Genomic DNA, 26,435 nt, shown 5'->3' on the forward strand with positions numbered 1-26,435 from the left:
TGAATGGTATGAGGGTTTGTTCAATAAAAAACTTAACTTGCTTTAAAAAATGAAATGAAAAGGTGGTGAAAACGCCTACAAACCACTAACAGGTTACCTTCATTAATATGACAAAAATATTTTAAAATATAATAAAATGTAAGTTATCAAATACCTTTATGATCAACGTTTTATAGCAGAGCCTGAACATTATTAGCTTTTTGGCTTGTGATCCTGGGCCTTGCAGCTAAGACCTATTACTACCAACCTACCCAATTTTCTCATCTATCTATCTAAGAAATGTTTTCCATCATACAGTTCTCAGTTTTTTATTAGTTATATATTGTGAAGAAGAGTGCTTTACCCATATTTGGCTTTGGACGAGATAAAAACCTTTATTTAAAAATATTCTATTCCTTTAAAAATATATACAGAGAAAAGGATTCAAATAAAATATGATAAAATCACAGGAAACAAAGCCAAATTCTGATCAAAAGATCAAGAGAAATTAGTGACACCCAGAAAATCAAGAATAGTCATAACAGCCACAAGAGAATCCAGGCAAACAGATTGAGGGAGAATGGCAAAGTCAAATTTCTCTCGAACCCTCTATTCCCAGTTTTTTTGTCCAACAAGTTAACAGCCAGCTCAGAAATGTTCAAGTTATATGTAGTCTTATTTCTAACTATCTCACGTACTGGTGAAGCCATTTATTTAATAAATGCAATATCAGGAAAAGCAATTGTCTCCATCCAGAAAATATATTAGGAGAACCACTAGTTTAAAGTGGCTAAGAATTTTCTTTTAGGAATAGCATCATATAACACAGGAAGCACTGTTGAAATCCAGGCAGATTTTCTCATAAGCTATTATGTTAATTCAAAACCAAGTTTTATTCTTTTCTATGTACAGTGGGAGCCCTGGGATCCTTAGTGGATAATTGGCAACAACAGCCTCTTATTCCATAAGCCTCACCCAGGGCAACTTCCTTTTCTTCTTTCAATTCAGAAGCCCATGCTTTCCCTTTGTTAGAACAAATGTGAGAAGCACATAAATTGTGGAAAGGTGGTGTTGGGAATATAACAAAAGAGAAGAGAAATGGCTACCAATTATTATACTTGGGACAATTGGTAATAAAAACCCTTAATAGCTTTAGGATTAGGAGTGGCTTTTGAAATCTTTGGGCATTCAAGTTGGTTAATTTTTCAATTTTATAAGAAAAAGGTTGGGACAATATTTCTGGAATCTATACAGTAGAAGAATGGTTGGTGTAAATGAATTCTTATGGAGCATGGGAAAGGGAAAACAAAACTGTTCCTTCAAGATTTCCCACAGGTAAAGCTTGAAGACCTTGCGCTCTTTCCTCCCACCAGGCGTTTGGTGCTTCTTGCTCCTGTGTGGGCTCCAGAGAACCCAGGGTCACCTTGATGGATATTTTCTTTGGGGGACTGAGTCTGCTGGGCTTCTCTCAGTTCCCTGGTAAGGAAAGGAGGGAAATATAGGTTATCTGATTCTTAATTAGAAATAATATTTATGATCAAAACTAGCATAGAAATCAGTTTTTCATTTTATTTCAATATTTTCAAAAACAAGCTTGAGTATGAATAGAAAATTCAGTTCCTGTGATAATCATAAAAGCTGGCTGACACACATGCCATAGTGCATAACAGGTTAAGTTTTCTAAATCATAATGATTAGGGCATAATTTGGTATTGAAAATTCCGAAAAAAAAAAAATAATAATAATAAGTGAGCAACTCTGCAAGCTCTATATGAAGGCTACAGGGGTTGGCAAGTCACAGCCCATAGGCCAAATCCAGTCCACTACCTGTTTTTGTAAATAAAGCATTGCTGGACCACGGCCACATTCATTCATTCATATATTGTCTATGGCTGCCTTTATAATAGCAGAGTTGAGTAGTTACAACAGAGATCATTTGGCCCACAGTGTGTAAAATATTTACTACCTGGCCCTTTACAGAGAAAGTTTTCCAACCACCAGCAGTCTAGAAAATTTCAAGAGGACATCTGCCCCACACGAATATGTGGATGCATCCCTGATAATATAAAAATTCAATTGACTATCAGGAAGAATTACCTGACTAAAGGCTTAGCATCTGTTTAACTAATTACCAAGGAATCATTTGAGGGACTTTTCAAGCTAACCATCCAAGAGAAGTTGGATTTCTAAGCTTATTTTAGGCAAGGATCCACTTTTTCAGTGCCTTCTTTTATATTTTCAACAGTACACAGTGTTATGTAATAATCAGTTTAAAATGCCTTTAGAATTCTGCCTAAACATCACCACCTGACTTCTTCCCCAATCCTACCCCATCTAATTTCCATTTGTTTAATGAAGGTATAAATAAATGCATACATGAATAAAAGATTGGACTCTTCCTTTGCTTTGAAATACCTCTGCATCTAAACATGTACCAGAACAGGGTATCTGCCTGCCAGCCCCTGAAACTGAATGGTCTTCTAAAATATGTCTCTGCCCACCTTACCTATGGTTATCTTACATTTAGTGATCATCTTACTTTAGGGGATCACCTTACATTAAGTGATCACCCAGCAGTTACTTGGGTACCTGCTATATCACTCAGAATCCTCCCAAGTTTTGTTCACCAGCTATATTTCCATGCTCTCCTCACTTCTGCTTCCTTTGCACTAACTGGAATTTTCTCTCTTGGGCAGCCTACTCAGAGCATCCCAACCCCATGCCAGTCTCCTTGGGCAGGGAACTGTGTATTTGAATGTTTGATTCCATGTAAATCCATGGAGAAGACACACCAGGTCAGTCATACCACTGTGAGTAGCATACAGATAGATTCTTTCTAAACCCCAACATCCAAAATCTACCTTTCCAAAGCAGTGAGAAGACTTACAGATAATGAACTTACGTTATTAGGGAAGACTTAACTGATGCAGTAAAATCAGCTTAACAAACTTGTGCCATTTTCTGAAATGGTCTGAGAGAGTTGTTGACTTTGAAATTAAAAATCTGAGTGTTGTCTCTGAAAAGTAGGTATTTAAGCAGATTTTTTTTTCTAGTTAGTCATGATAACACTAAATACTATTTGGGCACCATTGTTCAAGCCTGAATTTCATGGCTACCTTAAGGTCTGCTTTTGGCATTAGCTGAGTATGATACAGGGCCATGGGAGCATGTATGTGTCTATAAGTGTCTACACATATACGTAAGTGAGCTTTCTCCTATCTATAATGTTCTTGAAAAGATGAAGTAGAACTGGGTCTACAATAAAGCACTGACTAGAATGCCTAAATGCAGTCTGGCCTGTCTTAATACACAAATAACCATTGTAAATGGACTCTGCTAGTACGAGACAATCCGAGTAATAAAAGTTTAGTTTTCTTGAAGGAAACTATGGAAAAGGAAAAAAGCAGAATTAGAAATTAATGGCAGCAGTTAAATCAGAGCACCTTAGGCTGAACCCTCTTGGAAGGTCCATTGCAACCATTATCTTTGTTCTTTATTTATCATGCATTTAAAATAAGATGCAAAAAGCATTTAACATACTACGTAAATATGGACCTTTTAAAATTAAAATGTTATTGAAAATGCTTTCAATTCAGCAATGTCTTAGCTATTTGTTAGTTCTTTTGTGTTGTCTTACCAAAGTTTATTGGATATAGTTTCATAATTGTTGATGTGTTTATGTGTATATTCGATTTTTATAAAGATGGTAGTAAGTCAAAAAAAAAAAAAAATCTACCTTTCCAGTGTGGCTGTCTTGAACTTTTCCAAGTTCAGCTGCTGCTGGAGCTCCTCAGTTTTCCCCAGAGAGGGCCGGAGAACTCGATTTCTGGTCAGAGCTGCTGCAAAAGGTCTGTGCTCTGCATCAGGGTGGATCATATTCTGATGATGTAGACCAAAAGGAAAGAAATAGAAGTTTCACTAAGGGGAACCCACCCCTTCCCCACAAGCCAATTCCATCCCACCTTTTGCTGGTAGATTTTGTGAACCCTGCTTCTCCTTTGTGCAGGGGAAGAAATAAATTAAAACTTATCTCCACCATGGACAGGAAGATCATCCCGGTTCAGTACCATCAGTTGTTCACACCTTTGACTTGCCTTTAAATATCATATTTTAGAGCTGTCTGGATGATTAACTAGTCTAATCCCTTAAGTTTAAAAAGAAATTGAGGTCCTGAAATAAAAACTGACTTGGCCAAATTATTGGCTAGGCCAAGACCAAAACGTAGGTTACCCAACTCCTGGGTCAGCTTTCATCCTACATGAAACTATATCATGCTCCTTTATCTCTTAAAATTAAGAATCTCCCACCATGACAGTATCCCTAAAGCAGTTATCATCAGGCAGAGGATGTCTACAACCTAAATTGACATGAATATAGTTTGAACATAACTGATTATATATAGCAGTTAGCAATGTAATGTAATGAACACAATACTGAGCTTTCCATTTGGGGACCAAGGTTCATAGCCAGCTCCACCATTTACTATGTAAACTTAAGTCAGTCACTTAACTTTGCTGAAACTCAGTTTCTTTTTCCTGAAAATAGGGACAACAGTATTCATCTTCCAGGACTGTTGTGAGAATTAAGTGAATTAACATATATGTATTGCCTAGCACAGGGTCAGCATTTAGGTACTCGGTAAGTATTGACTAAATCTAAAATCAGTTTCTGTACAGAAATGGGTGATTAGACTATGAACAAAAGAGCAATATGAAGAAGGATTTGCCACCTCCTTTAAGAAACTAAAAGAAGTCAGAAACGAGGACAAGTTTTAACTACTTTTGTAGTTTTCAGCTGACCTGAGAAACTGAAATATAATCTCCAGAGGAGTAGATATTTCTGAAGCTATTTTAGGAATCCTAATCTGTTCCTGTTCTTTAAGTCATGAAGTCTTATATATGCATTTTGCTACCTTGGTATGATTCTAAGCTTCTCACCAGTGTAAGGTTTTTTTGTACCTCTCTTTTCTCAGTAATACATTTCATTCCTTGTCACCACACATGCCTCAGATATCAGTAGGCACAATTAATGCATAAATTCTTGAGTTAACATTATGCCTTTCTTCCAATACTTCAAATGATTGGTGGTATCATCAGTTATTAATCAATAAAGTAGTTTACACTTTCTTCTCTACCCTCAAAATTTAACTCTTCTAGTCATATCATCATTGTTACCATTGATAATAGTTAATAAATAGGAGCTGAAAGAACAACTTGTCATCCTTTTGCTCTGAAATAGGAGCCCAAAGACCCCACATTGGATTTGGGAGTTAAGCAACTGACGGTGAAAATACAAGTCACAAGCTGCTCTGAGTCTTGGTTTCCTCAACTGCAGAATGGGATACCACCTGCCTATCTTACAATGCTAGGAAGGGCAAATAAAAAGAAAAAATGTTTTATGAACTGTAACACAAAAGATTTTATGATATCCTCTTAAGTTTCCTTGAGACATTTTCCATCTGTCCTATGCTTTTCTGGGCTATCTAGTCACAGTTCCTTTTTCCTTCCTTCTGTTAATGGCACTACCAATATCCTTCATTTCCTTTTCCCCAACTACTTGCCATCACTTTAAAATGAAATAGACATTTCCATCTTCTCATCATCTCATAAGAGATATCACCTTGAGCAGATTGTAAAAGTCTTCTGAGAGCTTCTGAGGAATGTCCGGAAGGTTACCCAGGCGGATATGATGCCATTCAACACCATTGGTGGGTAGTGATTCTGTTCCTGCGGCCACTGAAATTGTTAACCCCAAGGCAAATATGTCTGCTTTGGGAAGATGTCGATAATCCTTCAAAACAGAACACAGAAAGGCCAGCAGTTAATTTGCCAAGCAAAGTGAGTCTAGACTAAAATACAACTAGTAGAAGAGGTTCATTTGAGTGCATCTAAGCAGAAAGGTCACATTCATTGTAGTTAGTTTATTTCTAGAGAAGATAAGGGAAGCAAAAATCAACTTGGTTAACAGTGTTGGGCCCTGAAGAGTCCAAGGCAGAATCTTAGCACTACTTTGCTCTGTCAGGTTCAGAAAGGCTTGAAGCATAAATTGCCTGATTAGAGGAAGGGAAGACTCATGTTTTTCCTATTAGCCTGGAGGAAGTTTTATCCTTCTTAGGTCTGACTTGGTAACACATCCTAGAAGATGGGCTAGAACTGAAGATCATTGCAATGACCAGAGCTGGTGGTGCTATCAGAAGCTTAGCAATATGATAAAGATAGGTGGGACCAATCAGGGCTGAGAAAAGGCTCCCTTCTAATAGACAATGAGTTTAGGAGTTTTAAGAAATAGTAAAAACAGTAAAGGACCTGTCCAAATAAAAGTATGAGTATTGATTTATCCTTGATTAAGCCAATTTTTTTGATGGATCTTTTTTTATTATTTTTTCCTTTGGTGTCTATTCTGAATAGGAAAAGAGATACCATAAGTCTAAATTATAAATATTTACTTTCCACTTCTTGTACTGTGAGCTTTTATTTGGGGTCAAAAGGTTCAATGAATTATGAAATATCCTGCATTTCCCAATCTTTACCTCTTGCAAAATCTCATTAGCCAGGAAGCGACTATCTCCCTCTTCCACTTTGGGTTTGCTTATTGAGGTCACATGGCCCAGGTCACCTAAAAGAAAAAAAAAAAAAAAAAAGCGAGAGAAAGAGATATAGAGAGCTCTTTAAAAGCATGTCTTTCTTAGAACTGGAATAAATGGAGTCATCAGTATAAGTTTTATAGGAGAGTATACTGGTAGAGGTGTAAAGAAAACTCACCGATTTTATATATCACATTGGCAGAGAGAAACCAATCTGATTCATTTTCAGTTTCTTCTGGATCTACAGGAGAGTCAGTTTGCATCTTACGACAAATGAAGATGTTACCTGAAAAAAATACAGACTTGACTTATGTAATGATTCCTAAGCGTTTTCATCCCAAATATTCTTTTCTATATCTGACATTTCAGATTCTTTCCTGTTCTCTTCCTCTGTGTACATGTAACAAGACTACCAACATTTCTTTTCTTTCATGGGATCTCTCCCATTGCTGCTGAATAGTTCAGGTATTGATAAGGTCTGTTTAAGTTAATATGACCCCATACTTTCCCCATCCTCTGAAGAGGCTGGTGGCAGATTAATGTTACCTCAAACGACAACCCCAACAACAACAAAAACAAAATAATAACCTGTCTTTGAGTTTCATGTTAGTAAATGAAAAATCTGCTAATCATACTCCCTTTGACTAGTGCTGAAATGTGAAGAGTCTAGCACTGGTAGTGAACACAATCAGGATGCAGCCCACATGCTGTCACATACCTATGTAGTATTCATATTTTGACCTTACTTTATTGGAAAAAGCCTTTTGTCTCTCTGTCCCCTGGGCCCAGGAAGAAAATGGTTAAAGCTGTTTAACTGAATTTTTTTTAGGGGAGACAAATGGAAGAAGGGATTCTGCCAGCAAACAACTTTTTGACACTTGATAAACACACAGACACAGATTCTGATGACAATATGGAAAGAACAAAATATGGCAAAGGGGAGCCATACTGACTTGGTTTGATGTCCAGGTGCACCATGCCAGAGTTATGAATATACTTAAGCCCAAGGGAAATCTGTAGAAGGATGTCCTTGAGTTTTGGCTCTTGGAAATGATTGCCAGACTTCTTGGCTTCTGATATAGCAACTTGCAAGCTCCCACCTGGTAAAGAACAACAGACAGTAGCCACACAGAATGACAGAAAACATATAAGTCTTATAGATAAAAGCATATGTAAATGTTCAGTAAATTCCTTGGATGGCTTCAGTCCAACTAGTCTAGATTACTTACTTCAGTGTCAGTGGTAAATATAATTTCTGCCCCCTGTATATATCACAGACATGTTGGAAAGAAGAGCTATAGAGCTTTTAAAGAGGAAAAGAAAATTCCAGTATCCAACATATCCAATATGTGGCCCTACTGCCTGAATTATTCCCCAAATAATATTTTTAAGGTATTACCTAATTATTAAGCCCACAAAAACTAGAGGCCCACCAGACCTAACTATATAGCTAGTATTAATATAGATTATTTATTCCATTAATTAAACCATTAATTCTAAGATTAATTCCTTTAAAAGTTGTCATTAAATGAGAACATTTAGTGACTGCTAGCTCAAGAAAAATATAAAACCTCTGTATACTAAATCCCACTTGAGCCACAATTTGCTTAGTTCATGGCTCAGGAGGGCCAATAGGGAAAATATGATGAATACTAACCATCCAATTCATGATCTTAGTTATCTAAAAATAAAAATAAGGCCTGGATTTATATGACTACCTGATCTTGGATGCTTCTGCCCTAAGGTATTAGAATGCTCTGCACACTTTATTTCATTAATTACCATTCTTTGGCAGACTCTTCAGCCAAATTGTTAGGTCGTAGGTCTCACTGAGGTTTTAAAGCCCTTAGCTCCACCCTTCAAGCATGTATCAGAGCAGTAGGATTTGAGATGGTAATAGAATTTTGAGTAAACCTGCATTTAAAAGTATCCTGTATAAAACTGAATTTAAAGACTGATCTGTCATGCTTAAAAAAATGTTCAGAAGGAAAAGAATTCAGGCACTTTAAGAAATAAGAGAGCCATCCATCCACCCAGGAATCTTCTTAGAAAAGAATTTATTTACTATAGATGACTATTGACTAGAAAGGAAGAATAAGTAAAGACAGAGAGTGTCTAGGGACACATTAAAAACTAAGTCATCCAGTGACTGAGTTCAAAGGTGAGGTTATGAAGTGCGACAAAGAGGAGGAAGGCTGCATCTAGGGCTTCTGTGTCCATTGAAACTCTCGCTTCCCACTGAACTGGGTGTTCTTTAAGGGCAGGGCCCACATCTTATCTTCACTTTGCCGAGGTCCAGCATGTAATAAATATTTTCTGAACTGTATGTCTACTCTGGCATCAGAGGGAAGTGAAAGAATAAGTCAAGAGCCCCTTAAAAGGAATGGAAAGAAAGATATATCCTGGGGGTACTTAAAATGCTTTAATATGTTCTTATAGATTATAGGCAGAGGTATTTCTAATCCCCTGAGTTCCCAGTAACTAGAGGAGTGCTAGTACCACTTTTCTATACCTGAAAGTTCTGTATGTAAAATTAGAGTTAAAATCAGTCAAGTAATAAATAACAATATTAGAAGTTACTTAAAAGAGCCCGTTTATGCAAAGGTATTAGAATACCCTTATTTTGCTGTAGCTAACACTAACCATCCATCTCTCATAGAAGAGCACAATTAATTGTTATAGACATAGCAATACTGAATCAAATGTGTGCTTCATCTCTCCTAATCTCAGCCAGCTAAGATTCATCTCTCTAACTTAAAGTCCTGCCTAGTGCTGGCTACTATAATTGCAAGCATTGTGCCATAGGGGGAAATAACCAACTCCTGGACAGCTCTTCTCAAACCATCTTTGTGAGATGGGCTACTGAGTTCCCCCGTTAATACAAAAACTAACCATTTGGCAGAAAATCTTAAAGAAAGAAAATATATTCATGTTTTCTTGTCTGCTTTTGAGGCCTAACAGATACTAAAATAAATAGAAAGCAAATGCCTTCTATCAGTAGATGTAAAGGGCAGATCATGCTGAATTCAACAGGACATTTGGTTCATACATGTATATTCTCACAATCATCATTTTTATGATGTAACCTATAAGCACAGGCACACTTTGCTGGTAAAGTTGTTCCTTGTTTGTTTGATGTAAAAATATAACCAATCTTCCTGTTGTCCCATAGAGGACACTGACTTTTGGACGTCTCATCACCCAAACAGGTGTGAGAACTACTCTTCTTGTTGACTGTGCTTAGTAAAACTTCCCTGACACAAGACACCACAAGAAAATGCTGCCTTTAAGGAGAGGTTAATAGTCCAATCCTGAATCAGTCAGAATCCAGGGGGTTGAAGAATCAACCTACTACTGGAAAACCTTCAGACTTCTGAGGCTGACCCATAGGTGACTTGTAGGGAAGCTTGACTCAGGACTCAGGAGGACCAGTAGGGAAAAATAGATGAATACTGGTCATCCAATTTATAATGTAAGTTATTTTAGTCATCTAATTCATAATCTAAATAAAAACCATAATTGTCCATGTTCCAGTCTGACTGCTATGAGATTCCAGGTTAAGGGTGGTAATTGGAAGGCAGGACATGAAAAGGATGAGGTAAGGAAGGAGAAGTAGAGGATAGAGGGAGTAAGGAATGAGGCACTGGGCTAGCATGCTACCTTACATATACTTTGGATTTATTATTGTCTATTTAGAGTCACAGAGTAAAGTCTCAACATGGAGTATCTAAAACTATAGACAATACAAAGTGTAAGGGGCATGCTTTATTTTCCACAATCAGTACACATTTGAAAAGTTCAGTGTATGTGAATTACATTTTGACAAATCAGTGTTCAATTTTAATTGGCAGGTACCCACTGAAATTAGTGGACCATGATGAATGGACAATAATTCCAGATAATCTATCACATCTAGTCTGAAATCTACTGCCTGGCTCGTTATAGTCTTCCTGTACTCTACCTTGCTAATCTTATTTCCTACAACTAAACAATGTACAAGGTTCACCTCAGTCAAGTTAGTCCCCTATTGTCTGCTAGTCAGACCCATTCCCAACATCATGCCCTTTGCCTGCATTCTGTTCCCCTAACTGGATGCCTTCCCTCTACTTTCCTAAACTCTAGTAATTCTTCTGCAACTCCTAATTACTACTAGCCTCCTTTATGAAAATTTCTTGAGCTACTCTAATAGCAACTATAATTGAGTTCCTACTATGTGTCAGGTATTGACACTGTGCTAGCATTGAATATATATTGCTAATTCTCAAAAACTTCTCCTTTAGAAGTATTACTATCCCTTTACTCAGTGAAATTAAGCAATGTCCTGGAAATCATACAACTAGTCAATGGCAGAGCTAGGCTTTGAATCCTGCCTGACTTTAAACCCCAGGCTCATTCCACCACACTGTGTCTCCCACCTCTCACCTCTTGCTCACCTTCATTTTCTCTGAACACTTTTTATCTATAGGTATACCCTCTAGCTTTCCACCTAATTGTTTCTTGTGCAGTCATTGTAACCTAACAAGTGGAGTAAAGCTCTTTGAAGATAAGGACTCACCTTTTTCTCTCCAGAGTATTTCTCACCCTAGAGCTTAACCTAGAATGTCCAGCCTATTGAAGGTGTTCAATTGTTGAGATGAGTTAGATGATTTGTAATAGGAATAATGACACCATCTTTTTTGTTGTTGAAAATTGAGGTATTTACATTGCTGTAAATCAGGTTAAATAGATTAATACTAGTTTCATTTTAATAATTTTTGTTAGATAATAAATATTTGATATTATCTTTGTCAGTAGCTAAAAGTCATGGAAATGCAATCTTCCTCACAGAAAGAGGGAAGAAACAAAAAAGAATAAGTAATCTCAGGATGTGATTAGATGGAATTAAGAAGAAAAAATGATTAAGAAGAGTTTCAACCTCTCAGTCACAAGTAAAGGGAAAGAATCTTTGTTTTTTTAAACAAACAATTAGAGAAAAAGATTTGGAGGTAAGCTTAGAGGAAAAAACCCACATGTTCATAGGTAAAGCTGCAAGGAAATCAGGCTGTAAGGAAGCATTACTCTTAAAATAAGGAAAATGCCAGATCATTATTTTGCAGGATATGGGTACCATATTTTATGTTTCTAGCATCTCAGAATGTTATTTATTTACCTAGATGTTTACTCGTTTATTTATATAATGATGAGACTTTATCAGTGATCACTATCCTCAGAAGCTAGGCAGGACATATGTACTTGGGGCCATCCAGTGGTACTAAAATTACAGAAGGATGGACTGCTCTTTTCAACCACTTCAGTGTGTGTATTGGGGGTGAGGGAGGACTGGTATTAGATATTATTGTAGCCAGAAAACGGATTGTCATTCCCAAAATGAGGGTAAGCTTCTATTCAATTTGGTAGGACTTGTCTACTTTACCAATGAAAATTTTGATGAAAAGTATTTCCAAGACTAACAGGATGTAACAACTGTTACGCTAAATCCTTTATTGTAGAGTAGACAGATGTTAAACCAAAGGGACCTCTCTTTGTGATTTGAGTAGCTCAGAAAAGAGAGTTTTACTAGATTACTGTGGATATATGGTCCCAAAGGACTTAGGAGAATATATCTGAAGTCATTGAGTTATAGTCCCAGCACCACCCCCACCCCACCCTTACTCTGATAAGATCACTAGCACTCAAAAGGTAAGAAGCAGCAAGTGGCATGAACAATACCTAAATGCAGGTACCACTTGAAGATTAATCAAAATTGGCAATGTATCTAACCAAGGCATGATGAAAAAGGTTTAACACCCCTCCCCAAACATATTGTGTTGTATTTTTTTAGAATACCCAGCAAATGGTAAAATGATGATTTACTATTGAAACCACTAAGGTAAAAGTTTTCTCTTGAAGCATCACATGTGAGGGGAATGATAGCTTCTATGTATCAGTTACATGCCAGCTTCGAAAGATGTAAGATACTAGAATGAACCCTGGAAATTCCTTTTCAGCTCCATTCATTTTCTTCAGCTCTGCTTCCAGACATTATTAGGTATGATTCTACTACACCTGTCATAAACTGTGAAGAGGAGGCAAAGATTTACTCCATCTTCCTCTCCACAGGTACCGGTTCGCATACTTACCATTGCAGTATTCATTCTGAATGATCATGTGATCATCTTCTGCCCATGCAGAGTAATAACGTACCACGTGGGGATGATGCCCAAGTACTGAGTGGGCATAAACTTCACGCAAAGCCAAATTCCTGAGACAGAAAGCATTGAGAAAAACTGATCAAGATTATATACCTTAAAATGTTTTGAAAAGACAAGATAAATGTCCTGCCATTGTCCAACAATGGCAGGACATTTATCAAGTGCCTGCTACTCACTGTTTCATCTTATTTAATATTCATAACTACTTGGCAAGGTAAGGCTGGGAGGACTAAGGCTCTAGAAAGTTAAGTGATTGACCTGAAGTCAGACTGCAAATGGTGTTCCTAAGACCAGAACTTTGGTCTTCCCAGTAACAAAGTCCATGCTTTTTTTTGACTTGAACATAGCATTCTTAAAGAGGGGCTTTAAGGTGGTTTCTGCTTCAGTGGCAGACATGCTTCAGGTCCTACTTTCACTGTATCATAAGCTCCAGAAGAAGAGGTTAATTAGCATAGCCATAGATTTCCTAAAAACCTTAGTGGGCTGAGAATGCCAGGAGAGACTTCATTGTGGATATTGTGGTGGGCCCTGAATCTTCTCTATGAATGCTAGACAGTTATTAGAGTCAATATTAAACTCAGCCAATACAATATAGTGTCATAGGGACAGTCCACAGGAGAGGTATTCGTTGCAGATAGGAAAGTCCAAAACAAGAAGAGCAAAATATAGTACTTGATGAATTTCAGTATAAAAATGAAGAATTCTAATGCCTATAATTTCAGATTCAGCATGTTAAGTATGTATCCTCACGGTTCATGAAAGACTTTGTCTGAATCTGAAAATATCTGTTTTCCTTATGATCAAGGAAGAACTTTGAGCAGTTAGTTCTGGGAATGAAATAGAAATGTTTGTTAATTTTTCCTTGCATGTAGTCTTTGAAATTTGACTACTGAGTTCATTGTTAATACAAAATACAGATATACCAGTGAGTTAACAATAATGTCAATGAACTAAAAATGCACCAAAAGATTATTCCAAATATCTATTCGCTAGATTTTAAAAACACAAAAACAAAAACAAGACCAGTAGTTGAAAGTAAAAGCTAAGAAAACCCATAAAAAAAACAACATGATCCGAAACGACCATGTTATATTTTGGGAAATAACTCATCTCTGATATGGAAAACTCAGGGAAGTTATGGATATGAGACAACATCCACTTAGAGGGAATAAAGAAAAAAGGAGCAAATGGTATTTTTTAATGACATCAGTGCCATTATTTAAGATATTTTAACAAGAAAGGACTCTCCAGATTCAAGTTTTTTCTGGTATTCTAAAATCCTTCTAACGTGTTTCAAGAATACTCACTCATTTGATGATCCTGCTAAAGGTCTTGTAGAGCGTTTTATTGCATAAATACATCCATCCAGCCTCTTAATGCACTTGTAGACTGTGCCAAATTCTCCAACTCCAATTTTTTCTACCTCCAAGAATTCCTTTTCATAGCGAGAATTCATGTTGGTTTCTCGTAGGACACATCTCTGAAATATTTTGACAAAAAGGAAGTTAAAATAATTCTTCCTAACATATTGTGAGCAATAAAATTGAGTCATAATTCACTCTTAAACTGCTCAAGGTTTTCAAAAAATTTTTGAGGCAAATCCAGTGGATTCTATTTAAGTCAGTATTCATGATAGCAAGAATCTCCCTAATTATTGGCTACCTTCTTTTGTGATCTTTGTAACCTTCCACACAATTCTGTACTGATGTTTCCTTCATGTATTTTTCAACGTTCCTCTGCCTGGCCCTACTATTCTCTATATGCTCTTACAGGGGACACATCTGTTCAGAACCAGAGCTTTTGTTTTCAGCTGAAGTCCTGGCTGGGAGCAGGGGGGAGTACGTTAAAAAAATGTTTTTAAAAAGACATCTCCGAAGTTAAATGTGTGGAAATGGATAGAGGTGATGATGGGACATTACCGTGAGTATAATTAACAGTGCTGAATGGTGTGTATATGTTGTTGATAGGGGAAGTTTAGAGTCATATATGTCACCAGAAGGAGAGCCAGAGGTAAAAACCTGGGACTGTGTAACAGTAAATCTTGTGGTGGACGATGACTGTGATTAACAGTACAAATATAAAAAAAACTCTTCCACAAACTAGAATCAATGTATGAAACTATTACAAGGAGTTATTAATAGAGTGGTATATGGGGGAAAATGCACCTATTGCAAATCATGGACTATAGTTAACGGTAATACCTTAATATTCTTTCATCACCAGTAACAAATGTAGCACACCAATGCTAGACGTTAATGATGGGAGGGAGGGAGTGGATTAGGGTTATAGGATGTTTGGGGTTCTTTCTCTCTTTTTTTTTTTTTTTTTTTGAGTAATGAAAATGTTCTAAAATTGTGGTGATGAAACTGTGAACCACTGATTATGTACTTCAGATGGATTTTGTGGTATGTGATTATATCTCAATAAAATTGCAATAAAAAACATTTGCACCATTTACTAGATGTGTACAATTATGAGCAATTTACCTGTGTGTTGAGGATACTGATAGCTTGGCTTACCTGATAGAACTGTTGCAAGGATTTAAAGAGAAAATAAGTGAATACTGAATAGATGTTATTTGTAATTTCTCTTGTTTTAGCTAGGTCATGTTTTGCTCCCTGTTTTTAAGACAGAAGAGAAAACCTCATTGTAAAGTTTCCTGGATAAATAGAGCACTGAACTGGTATAGGTGTTGACTGGACAAAATCTGAGGTCTAGGCGAGTAACATAGAGCAATAATTCTCAAGCCTGGACCCTACCCCCAAAGATTCATGGAGGGGACTCAGGCATTTTTTTCTCCCAAAAGTTTCCTCCAGGGGACTCAAATGTACAGCCAGGGTTAAGAATCACTACAGAAGAGATACAGCTCAGAGTAGGTAAGACCAGCTGCTTGTTAAGGAGCAGCTGGTAATTTTATGGGTAGTAGAGTTTTCCTCATCATTGCTCCAACACATTCTTTTTAGCTTTAGAAACCTCATGTTTTTGTCAGTGGGATGAAACGCTCTGATAAATGTAATTTTCTGTTTTACTGATGATTAATTCCTTTATCTAATTTAACTGCCCAGGGTGGGTCAAGGGAAACTTTAGCATCAGCTTTAGGAACTTATGTCCAGAGCTTTCAGAACTGTACTGGTTGAGCTGTGAAATATTATTATTATTACTATTACATACTATTTAGAAAAGCAGTACTTTGTTTTCATTCTATTAACTAGAGAGTCACCTTTGAAAAGGGTTCATGAGGGTTATAGCCTGGTACCAAGATGAAGAGACAAGATCAAAAGTTAGGCATTCTGGATTCTGGTTGTAATCCTCCTACCTGGGGCATATCACTTAACCTTTATTCATAGATTTGTGAGCTTTAGGGTTTCTGCTAGGTCTAACTTACATTAAAAATACAGTCATTTCCAAAAATTTTAACCAATAAAGAAAACTAAAGGGAAAAAATCTTGTCACACAACTAGGTGACTAATATTTCAGGGCTTACTACACATCATTAAATATATTATGAGCATGATTGTCATCATAGAAAGTAATATTTATTGAGTACTTACAATGCGCTAGGCATTGTGCATTAACTCATTTAATTTCCACAAGCTTCTGGTTTAGGTATGGGTTACTATTATTTCTCCTGTTTTATAGATGTGGAAACTAAAACAGTTTGCCTAAGATTATAAAGAGAGTGGGTGGTGGGACCAAAATTCAAATGTAGGCACATAATTATGAGAACCTCACTACAAGTCATTTCATCCTCGGGACATTATGTTGGGGATACTACAAGTTGCATATGTAGTATATTTTACACGACAGAGCAGGTGATTTCTTAACACATCTTCCTCTATATGACAAAATTATTTTAAAAAGTAATAATATTTCTTTTATTTCTTCTTTAATTTTAAAATAACAATAAAAAAGAAAAACCAATTTTAAAGGTATTATTAAAATTCAGTAAAATAATTTTTCATGATCTAAAATTTGTATTTCCAAACAAAAATATTAAACTTTCCAGTTCACACTCTGTTGAATTATTTTAACATTTAAACCCCAAAACTCCAAGTGGTCACATAGAATGACAGAATTGAAATAAACCAAATTTTAAATAAGCTTTAAAGTAAATTGAAGTAAACCAAATTTTAGTTTTCAGTGTATGTCTTTTACGTGTTTTGTTAAATTTATCTCTAGGTGTTTTATGTTTGGTGCTATTATAAATGGGATTTTTTAAATTTCAATTTTTAAATGTTACTCTGTATGAAAACACAATTAAAATTCTTTTGAGGTATAATTTATGAAAAATATCATGCAAACATTTTAAGTGTATGGTTCAACGAGTTTTCACAAATCTGTATAACCATGTTGATCAAGATGTGGAACAGTTCCATCCTGAAAGTTTTCCTTGGGCTCTTTTCCAGTCATCACAAACCATATCTCTGGCCCCAAGTAACCACTGATCTGCTTTCTATGGCTAGAGATTTTATCTTTCCTATAGTTTCATGTAAATGAGATCATACAGTAACATCCTCTTTCATATTTGCATTTTTAACTTGGCATGTTTTTGTGATTCAGCCCTGTTGCTGTGTGTATACGTGGTTCCTTTTTCGTTGCTGTATAGTGTTCCATTTTATGGAGGAATATGCCACAGTTTTTTATATATTCATCTGTTGATAGGAATTTGGGTTGTTGATGGTTTGGGACTGTTGTGAATGAAGCTGCTACAAATATTTGTGTACAAAAAAAAAAAAGAAGAGTCCTCTCTTTGTCTTCTCTACCTGTCTCACAATCCAGCTAATGTTTTCATATTGAGCTGAATAAACATACATGTTTTCAATTTGCTTCCACGAATATTTTTTCATCATAGTCTGGAGAACAAAATTGTCAGGGTATTTCTGAAGATGGGCTCAGTCATAGCAACCCCTCCCCCTACTGGCCAATTGGCAACATCACTTATTACCTGGCTAATAATAACCCACTCCAGGCAAATCTTTGAACTCCTTTACTCATCTGTAAGATGACAATCATAGCAACTATTCCCCAGGGATCTCTTAAATATCACACGAAAATATGTAAATAACGTAATGTCATGCCAAGAATATAGTAAATCCTCAGTAAATGCTAGCTATTATGACTAAAATCTACAACTATGTCTGTGACTCAATCCAGCTGACCTGAAGTCATCTCTTCCTATTAGCAGGAATTTTTTTCTCATCTAATTTTTTTAAAATCTTGAGTTTTCCCAGCTTTTCATTTTCAACATCAAGCTCCAATCAGTCTTCATCAGTAAGATCTGCAATTTTCATTGCCCTTAGCCAATCCCAATCTGTTTCTGCTATCTCTTGATTTCCTACAGCTACCCATCCCTCTCTCTATCTCTTCCAATAGTAAGAATTATTTTTTGCAAAATGATGCTGTGGAATCAGACATACCTAATTGCCTCCTGTGAGAAATTCAAGCTCTGTTCAAAGGCCTCAATTGCACATGCACTCCCTCACCACCCTCTTCTCAGACACCAAATAAGCCAGCTTGCCATCCACATGCCTCCCCACCACCAGTCCACCCCACCCATCTTACACTCGGAACCAGTTATCCTGCCTTCATAGCATTAAAAGTTATTTATTTCCTTTGCCGAGAATTATCTCAGCAATAATATGCTCTCTCTTCTACCCAAGTCTTGCTTTCTACAAGAACTATTTTTACTATCCCCTAATACAGATGGATTGATAAATGTGTACATGTAATAAACCATTTCTCTTGCTTCATGCCATTTTTCTTTGTTCTGTTTTTCCATTGGGGACTTCAAATATCTTGATTTTCCCTTCACTTCTCTAGCTGATAAGTACAGAATTATTCCCAAGATCAAAGATAGAAGCAGCAACCTTTAATTTAAAAATACTCCAAGGTAATGATTCAGCAATATATACATCAGACACTTCCTGGAAAACTAACAATAGCAAAGAATATAGACCCTGTTTAAAGTTCAGAAAATTCAGATGCAAAGCACATTTGAAAAGCTACGAAGCATGTAAATGGGTGGAAGGGGATAGGGAATGGAGGAAGGAGAGAGGCAGAAGGATGAAATTACTAAGTTTATGACAGCTGCGACAAGGAACCATACTTACCTTGGCAGGCAGCCCTTGTTCTGCCTTGCCTTCCCCTGGATCAACTTCTTCACTTAAAAAAACAATAACAAAAATAAACACAAGTGTTATCAATGTGCGATTGGCACTTCTTGAGCCTGGTACTATGGTATTATGCTAAGTCCTGAGGCTGTAACAGTGAATGAGACCATTTCTTCCCCTCTTCAATTTATTTTGGGGGCGGATATAACAAAACAGTAAGTTTCAATATAAGAACCCAGGATAGCCTAAAAAGAGGATAACTAGCTATACCATGGTTTAAGAGTAGAAGTCTTTCCCAGAAGAGACAGTATGTAAGCTTAGATTCCAAGAATGAGAAAGAGCTAGCTAAGGGAAAGGGAAATAGAAAAGAGCAGGCTTTTAAGCAAGTAGGACAACATGTGCTAAGACTTGGAGGCAGGGAGAATACAGATCACACATGATTATTATCCCCAATTGAAAAAAAAAAACGAGGCATAGAGAGGTTAAATAACTTTGAGTCATACAATTCCTAAGGGGCAAAAATGGAATTTGAAACCTCATCTGACACCAAAGCATTTGCTCTTCACTGCCACATCCACTGCCCCTCCAACACCCACCTGCCCCCAGAAGCTGGCTTTTTGTTAGGTTCACAGGTAAACTCTACAGCAGAATGAGCCCTATCCACAGCTAAGATCTTTTCAACTACTTTTTGACAAGCCGAAGTCATTGACCCAACACCCTCTCTTTGGCATGAAGAGTTGCCTTCTGGATCTTTAAGCAGTGTTTCAATTTCTGGATCAGCCAGGTATAGACTTTTCTTCCATAGAAGAACAGGGTAGAAAAGGCAAACAGAACATTATATTCATGGAAAGAAATTGATCTTGGAATTTGTGACTTTTATTTAATACTACATTCTGATACTTTATAAAATAACAAAAATACAATAAATAAGAGTGGAAAAATACCTTTTCAGATGCACTAAGTGATTAAAGTGTCACCACTTTCATTGCCAGGAATTCAAATTAACTGTTTTTCCTGATGACTTCAATGAGAAGTGAAACCTTTAGAGTTCTTGGAAACAAAATTAAAGAACTAAAACCATTAGAATTCTTGGTAACATAAGTAGACCAGTGTTATTTGTGCTGATGTCCCGTTTACTTAAGATCGAGGAGATAGTGTTAAGTAAACCTATTCTAGCCACAAGGTTGGTTAATACTATAATCATTGATTCTAAAGAAATTGTCCCATTTTAGAAATGTTTCCACTTCTATAAAAAAAAGAAACATTCAAGGGACATTGTAAATTGTCCCTAAATAGAATGCAAAGCCCTTATTTAGACAATTTCTACCATTCAGTGGGCTTTGTGGCTTCACATTTTTTTAGCACCTCTGAAAGCAATACTATCTTTGTCTCTTCAGCCAATCTTCCATTACCTGCTGAGACTTTTGAATCTTTGCTCATCAACTCTCATCACCATTTGCATAAGCCAGACTCAAAACAGCAATACACTCACTCTTTGAAGTGTTAACTACAGCTTTCCCAACTGCTAGCCTCATGCTAAGCAAAGGAGACCCCTTGAATGCAATTCCATAGCCCATTCAACTTCCTAATGAAATTTGAGTTCTATGACACACATTGTCCTGCTCTTTTGCAGAGAAGGCATCCACAGTACACATCAGAATAGAAAGTTGCCAGAATCCCTGTGACAAAGCAGGTTAAAACCAACAATGACACTGAGGGAGGGGAGAATATGTAAGCCATCATACAATCTCATTTGAATAGAATTCTTGCTTCTAATCTTACTCTCTCCTCTTACCACTTGAGCTCTGGTATGATCAGTTCTTAAAAGTCATAGGAGACAGTGCACTTACAGCTCTGCTCTGGTTTTCCTCTTGCCATTGGATTGAAGGAATAATTTTCTATAGGACTCTGGTGTGAAGGGATTAATGTTGACCAGAGCCAATGAGGTCAAATCATCCATGGAGGAAACAGGTGTGAGGCGCAGATGCTTAGAGCCTCGGGAGGGGACCTTCCCTGTTGAGGAAATCACCGACTGGCTCGGCAGGCCCTGAATGAGGGTAACAGAAGGCAGGTAAGAATCAATCAGTTAGTTAATATTTGAACCAAAGAATGTTATCGTTGAAAGGGGCCTTAGAGATTACCTGTTTCAGTGCAAACTAATTTCATCCCTAACTGGTCCTCTTATAAAAAAAAATATAGATTCTTGGTCTCTATCTCTAAATCTTCTGATTCATGAAGACCTAGATCTTCTGATTCATATATGCTTTTGTTAAGATCCACTCCCCTCGCCCCCCCCCCCAGGCAATTCTGATAGCTAGCTATGAAAACCACCAATTGTAGTCCTACTTCCAACTTTTCGTTGTTGTTTTCTCATTTTAGAAAGTTTAGAACTTTGAAGCATAATTGAAGGACAGTAAACCACATAAAGTATACAATTTGATCAGTTTTGACATACATATATACCTGTGAAACCATCATTACAAATCAAGATAAACATTTCCATCATCCCCAGAAGTGTCCTCATGCTCCTTTGTAATCCGTTCCTTCCTCTACTCACATTCCCAAGGAACAACTGATCTTTATCTGTTATTGTAGTTTGTATTTTCTATAACTTTTCAGTAAATGAAATTACTCAGTATGTCCTATTTTTGCCTGGTTTCCTCTACTCAACATAATGTGTATATATCAATAGTGTTTTCCCTTTTATTGCTGAGTAATAGTCTATTGTATGGCTATTCTGTAATTTGTTTATCCATTCACTTGTTGATGGACAGTTGTAGTTGTTTCCAGGTTGGCTTTGTTTTGTTTTCAGCTATTATAAACCTGCTATGAAATTTGTGTATACATCTTTCTGTGAACTTATGTTTGTGTTTCTCTTGGGTAACTACCTAGTAATGGAATGACTAGGTTACATGACAGCTGTATGCTTAACATCTAGATACCCTCAACTTTTGAAGATGAGGATATTTAAGTTGAGACAAACCAAAATAATTCTGTAGAAGACCTAGTCCTTGTCCTCTTAGAGTTTAATGCTTTAATTTCCCCTCAAGTTTCCATTCATACATTTGTTTGGCATCTACCAAGTAGCAGATGCTGGGCTAGATGTTGATGGTTACAGAAATGAATTCCAGCTCTCAAGGATGCATGGTCTGCTAATCAGCAGTTCATCAATGTTTCAGAAACAATCACTTTGTAAGGGAAAGATTTCATAGACAGTCTAAACATGAAAGAGTTTTCCAATTCCACTTAAAATTTAGCATTAAATTTTTAACTGAGAAGAGCTCTATGAAGAGCATAAATTAAATGAGAAGAGCACTATGAAATGGGATAAAGAGGTTGAATAATAACACTATAACAAACTGTTAAGATTCAGGACTTAGCGATGACTGTAACTAGCACTCCAAAAAATAGAAAAATATACAGAACTTACCGTTCCAAGTCGGGTACAGTAAGAGATCATAGGCTTGAAACCTAATTGGCCTCTGGAACTAAATCACAGACAAAGAATTCTGATGAGACGGCAGAATGCCATTATGACCTAAGTGTAAGGGGTCAGAGGAATACCTGGGTATTCCTTAAGAAAACAGCAGTATACATCGAGGCCAGGATAGAACCTCACAGTACAATCATTGTACTGTGAGGCTCTTTGTACAGATGTTCTGTTTTGATAATCTCTGCCTGTGACTTTTCAGTGCAGAAGCTAAACTACAACATGATTAAAGAATGAACATTGTAGATACTCACTAAATGGTTGATATAAGCAGAAATGAAAGAAGCTGTAGAATATACCCAGTAACGTAACATTTAAAAAAGAAATGAATAAAAATAAGTCACTGCCAGAGTCAAGATTTTTTAGAAGGGTTTTGCATACTTCTTGCAGTTCATAGGGTGAATAACCCTGGGCTATCGACAGATAAGGCCCTCAGTGACAAACCCACAATTTCCCTATAAGTTTATTTTAAGGGCTGAGTATTGGTTCAAAATAAGTAAACCTACACTATGGGATGACAGTTCTCAGTTCTCAGTGGGAATCAAGAAAGGAGCCTCAAAATTAGAGTAAATATTCCCTAAGAAACAGGTTTTTGTAATGCTGCTTATCACATGGAAAATAAAAGGCATCTATCCCATATGAAACAGTGGGATATCTATACCTGGAACACTGCGCGTTCTTCTGGTGGCAATCAGAAGGAAAACAAAGAAGGCCTAGAAAAAATTCAGATAAAAAGAAAGGAAAGTATTTGTATCAGGGCATATAATATTAGAGTTTCTAGTCTGGAAATATGAAGACTGAGAGAATTTTTGATTTCCAGTTATGAAGTAGGGAAAGATGTTAATTATACGACTATGGCTCTTATTGCCAGAATAGTAGAAATATGACTAATCCTCTTGAAATCTAAAAGAACAAAGTTCAGGGCAAGACTCATGAAAGGAAGTTCTACCTGGAAGTAAAGCAGATAGAAAATTTGTGGAATGATGACACACATTGAGAGTATAAATGTGTTTAAGTAACAGGTCTATTACAGGAGATAAAGGAAGAGTCAGGAAATTTGAGGGGTATCTCCTTGATTTTTGAAGATGGTAAAAGGAGAAGGCAACCTCCCACATAGATACAAAATCATAGTATCTTGGAACTGTAAGGGACTTTAAAGGCCTGGTTAGTACAATTAGTCTCCTGATGCTTTAATCCATTCTATAATATTTCCACTCAGTAGTCATCAACTAGTGTTTATCAACTAGTGTTTTGTCACAGGGACTTCTCTACCTCCTAAGGAAGTTTTTCTATCTCTAGATAATTAGGCTAGGGAGTCCTTATTGACTGAAGTCAATTTCTCTTGATTTCAGGTTCTATCCCTCGGGCAGGCTACGCTAGACCAATCCTTCTTTCCTATGGCAGTCTTGTCTTTAGGATAAGGTCTCCAGTTCTCATCACATTCGCTTCTATCCTCTGACCCTGATCCAAACTACATTCTTCATATAGTGTGTACTTTCCCAGTTGCTTTCCCAGTTTCCCTCCCAAGCTCTGTTTTCTACCTGTCCCTGAAATCTTAGTGTTATCTCAGATTCCTATCTTGGACCACTTCTCTTCTTACTCTGACACTTGGGCTAGGTGGCCTAATTCCCCTTCCATGGCTTCAGACCCTTCCTAAATGCTAATGAGATCCAAATATAGATCTCCAACTCATATTGTTTTCCTGAGCTCCAGAACCACTTATTTAACTGCTTATGCAACATCCCTGCTTTTTCCCAATTCCATACATCCTAAATTATTACCGGTCTTGTTAGCCAAGAAAGAAATCTCAGTCATCCTAGATCCCTCCTTTCAAGTCAGTTACCAATTCCTAAACATCTCTTAATTTATCCTGATCCAGCGCTGTCTAGTTTAGTTCCTTCTCCTTTCTCACCAGAACTACTGTGGATATTTTCCGGCCTCCAGTTCTCTCCTACTCCAGTCCATCCAACATATGGATGCCATGATTTTTCAAAAATGCCTCATCTCCTGCATCCTCTCATGTACAGACCCCTGCCATACTGATTAGCATGCAGTTTTTCAAGTGCAGCAAACTCTTTCCCCTCCAAAACTTGGTGGATGCTATTCCTTTTGCCTCTTCTTTGCCTGGCTAACTTCAATTCATCCTTGAAGCCTTCTTCAAACATTACTTTCTGTGAAAAGACTTCCCTGATATTGTAAGACTTAATTCAGAATTCTTCCTCTATGCTTCCTTATTACCCCCTACCCACTCCTCTGGCACACATGATCTGAACTTTAATTGTTTCACTTACTCATCTTCATTTTGTGGGCACTTTTTAAAGGCAGTAAATGAGTTTTTCCAACAGAGGGCCTGCTAGCTTATCAAGGTGTTCAGTTAGGTTTTGAGTGCAAAATATGCCCACCATTTCCCAGACCCATATCATGTTTTCTTACCTGTGTACTCTTGGTCAGTCACATTCTCTGTCTGGAACTATCAGCCCACTCTCTCCCTAATTCCCAATCAAAATCTTACTCAACTTTCATTACCAGTTATATGCTTGCTTCATCTGTCTTTCCTGAGCACCTCATTAAAGAAGCAATTTGCCCAGAGGTCTCTATTTGACCACTCTTGAAGCTCTTATCATACAATGTCTGTAGGCACATCTCTCTTTTTGCTAGATTGTAAGCTATTTGAGGGCAGAGGTTATGAATTAGGCTCCTTGCCCACAGTGGATTTTTTAAAAAATGAATTAATGAATGAAAAAATGAATGACTGATTGGTTGATGCTGGGAATACTGATAATCCTGCAAGTGGACACACGACCATGTTAAAGTAGTTTGCCTAGAGTTCAAACCAGAAACTGAGTATTTCCTGGTAGATGTGGTACCCATACTCAGCATGTACTAAAGAGACATGCTGACAGTGTCCGTGCTGCATCAGGATCACAGATGTTCTTATGATAATCTTAAGTACCTCCAGCTGGGCTAGCAGGAAGCAGCGTTAATACCAGTCCTAGGGAATCATGTACTATGACACCAGAATCTAAGAGACAGAACCATAACCCCACCATGGTTTTAATAGCGTGAAAGATGTAATAAGAGACTGATAGCAGGAATAAAGGAATATGCTGACTGCTGGAGATCTTTGTTCATCTGTCAGCCTCAGTTTATAGAGGTATCAACAAGTTACCTCTTTGGTCACAATAGAAGTACCTGTACTTCACTAACCAAGGAGGAAAGAAGAGTTCTTCTGGGAAGAGCAGCAACAAAGAGATATGAATATGTTCAAACAGCGAATGTGAACATTCTTCTAATAAGAAATATTAGTAAGTAATTACATAAAAATAATACACTAAACCCAAAAGATCAGGTTTCTAGCTTTGTCTCTGCCACTGGCTGAACTATAAGCCAGTTCATCTCTGGGGCCCTGATTTTCTTATCTGTAAAATGCAGCAGTTGGGCTAGATCTCAAATACTCCTTTCAGCTCCAATTTCTTTAAGAATTTTTTCCCACTCAAGATTTGTTTGTGGCCTACACCGAATAGCTGCTGGCAACAGTGGTTTTGAGAAGACAGTGGACAAGACATTCAATTCTGTTTTCTGGTAACTTTAAACCCTTCTTCATTTTCACTAGTAGATATATAATTGACGCTATGCAGCATGTTAGACAAATATATCATAAGCACATAAACTACTGAGTCCTCTTTATCAGCTAAACTTAAGGAAGACAGATCTTGGAGACCTTGGTCCCTCTTTCCTCACAGCTTACTTACTTTGGGAGTAAAGGGACTGTCACAGTGCAGCAGTTTTCTCCTGGTGTCCGGTTGTGCCGGTGTTTCGGGACACTTGAGAGAGCCCGATACTGGAGTCTTCAGAATCTCATCTGGACTTCCTTTGTCTTTTCCCTGAAATGTGCTGGGTTCAGGGGTTTGGGGATTTGTAAACTTTGCCTCTGAAGCTTGAAATTCAGACTTTTCTGGGGTTTGACTCTGGGCCTCTCTATTCTCTTGTGCTTTCTTCTGCCCTTCATTCTCAGTCTCTTCTTCACAATAGGAAAAGTTTAATTTCTGCTTCAATTCTTTGTTAATATCACTGTCATCCAT

At 37.1% G+C, this 26,435-nt stretch overlaps 1 protein-coding gene across 1 annotated transcript; it reads right to left on the minus strand.

The window, feature by feature from the left end:
* Positions 1-414: 414 nt before the first annotated feature.
* WEE2 (WEE2 oocyte meiosis inhibiting kinase) lies at positions 415-26,435 on the minus strand. The gene is made up of 11 exons (XM_037837423.1): positions 26,106-26,435; positions 20,714-20,910; positions 18,864-18,915; positions 14,061-14,233; positions 12,682-12,803; positions 7,516-7,662; positions 6,741-6,848; positions 6,509-6,594; positions 5,599-5,769; positions 3,716-3,858; positions 415-1,455 (listed from the first exon to the last, which is right to left on the minus strand). The coding sequence occupies exons 1-11, from the start codon at positions 26,433-26,435 to the stop codon at positions 1,299-1,301; spliced, it is 1,686 nt and encodes a 561-aa protein (XP_037693351.1). The 3' UTR covers positions 415-1,298.

The sequence above is a fragment of the Choloepus didactylus genome, chromosome 5, assembly GCF_015220235.1.
Source record: "Choloepus didactylus isolate mChoDid1 chromosome 5, mChoDid1.pri, whole genome shotgun sequence".
Lineage (NCBI taxonomy): Eukaryota > Metazoa > Chordata > Mammalia > Pilosa > Megalonychidae > Choloepus > Choloepus didactylus.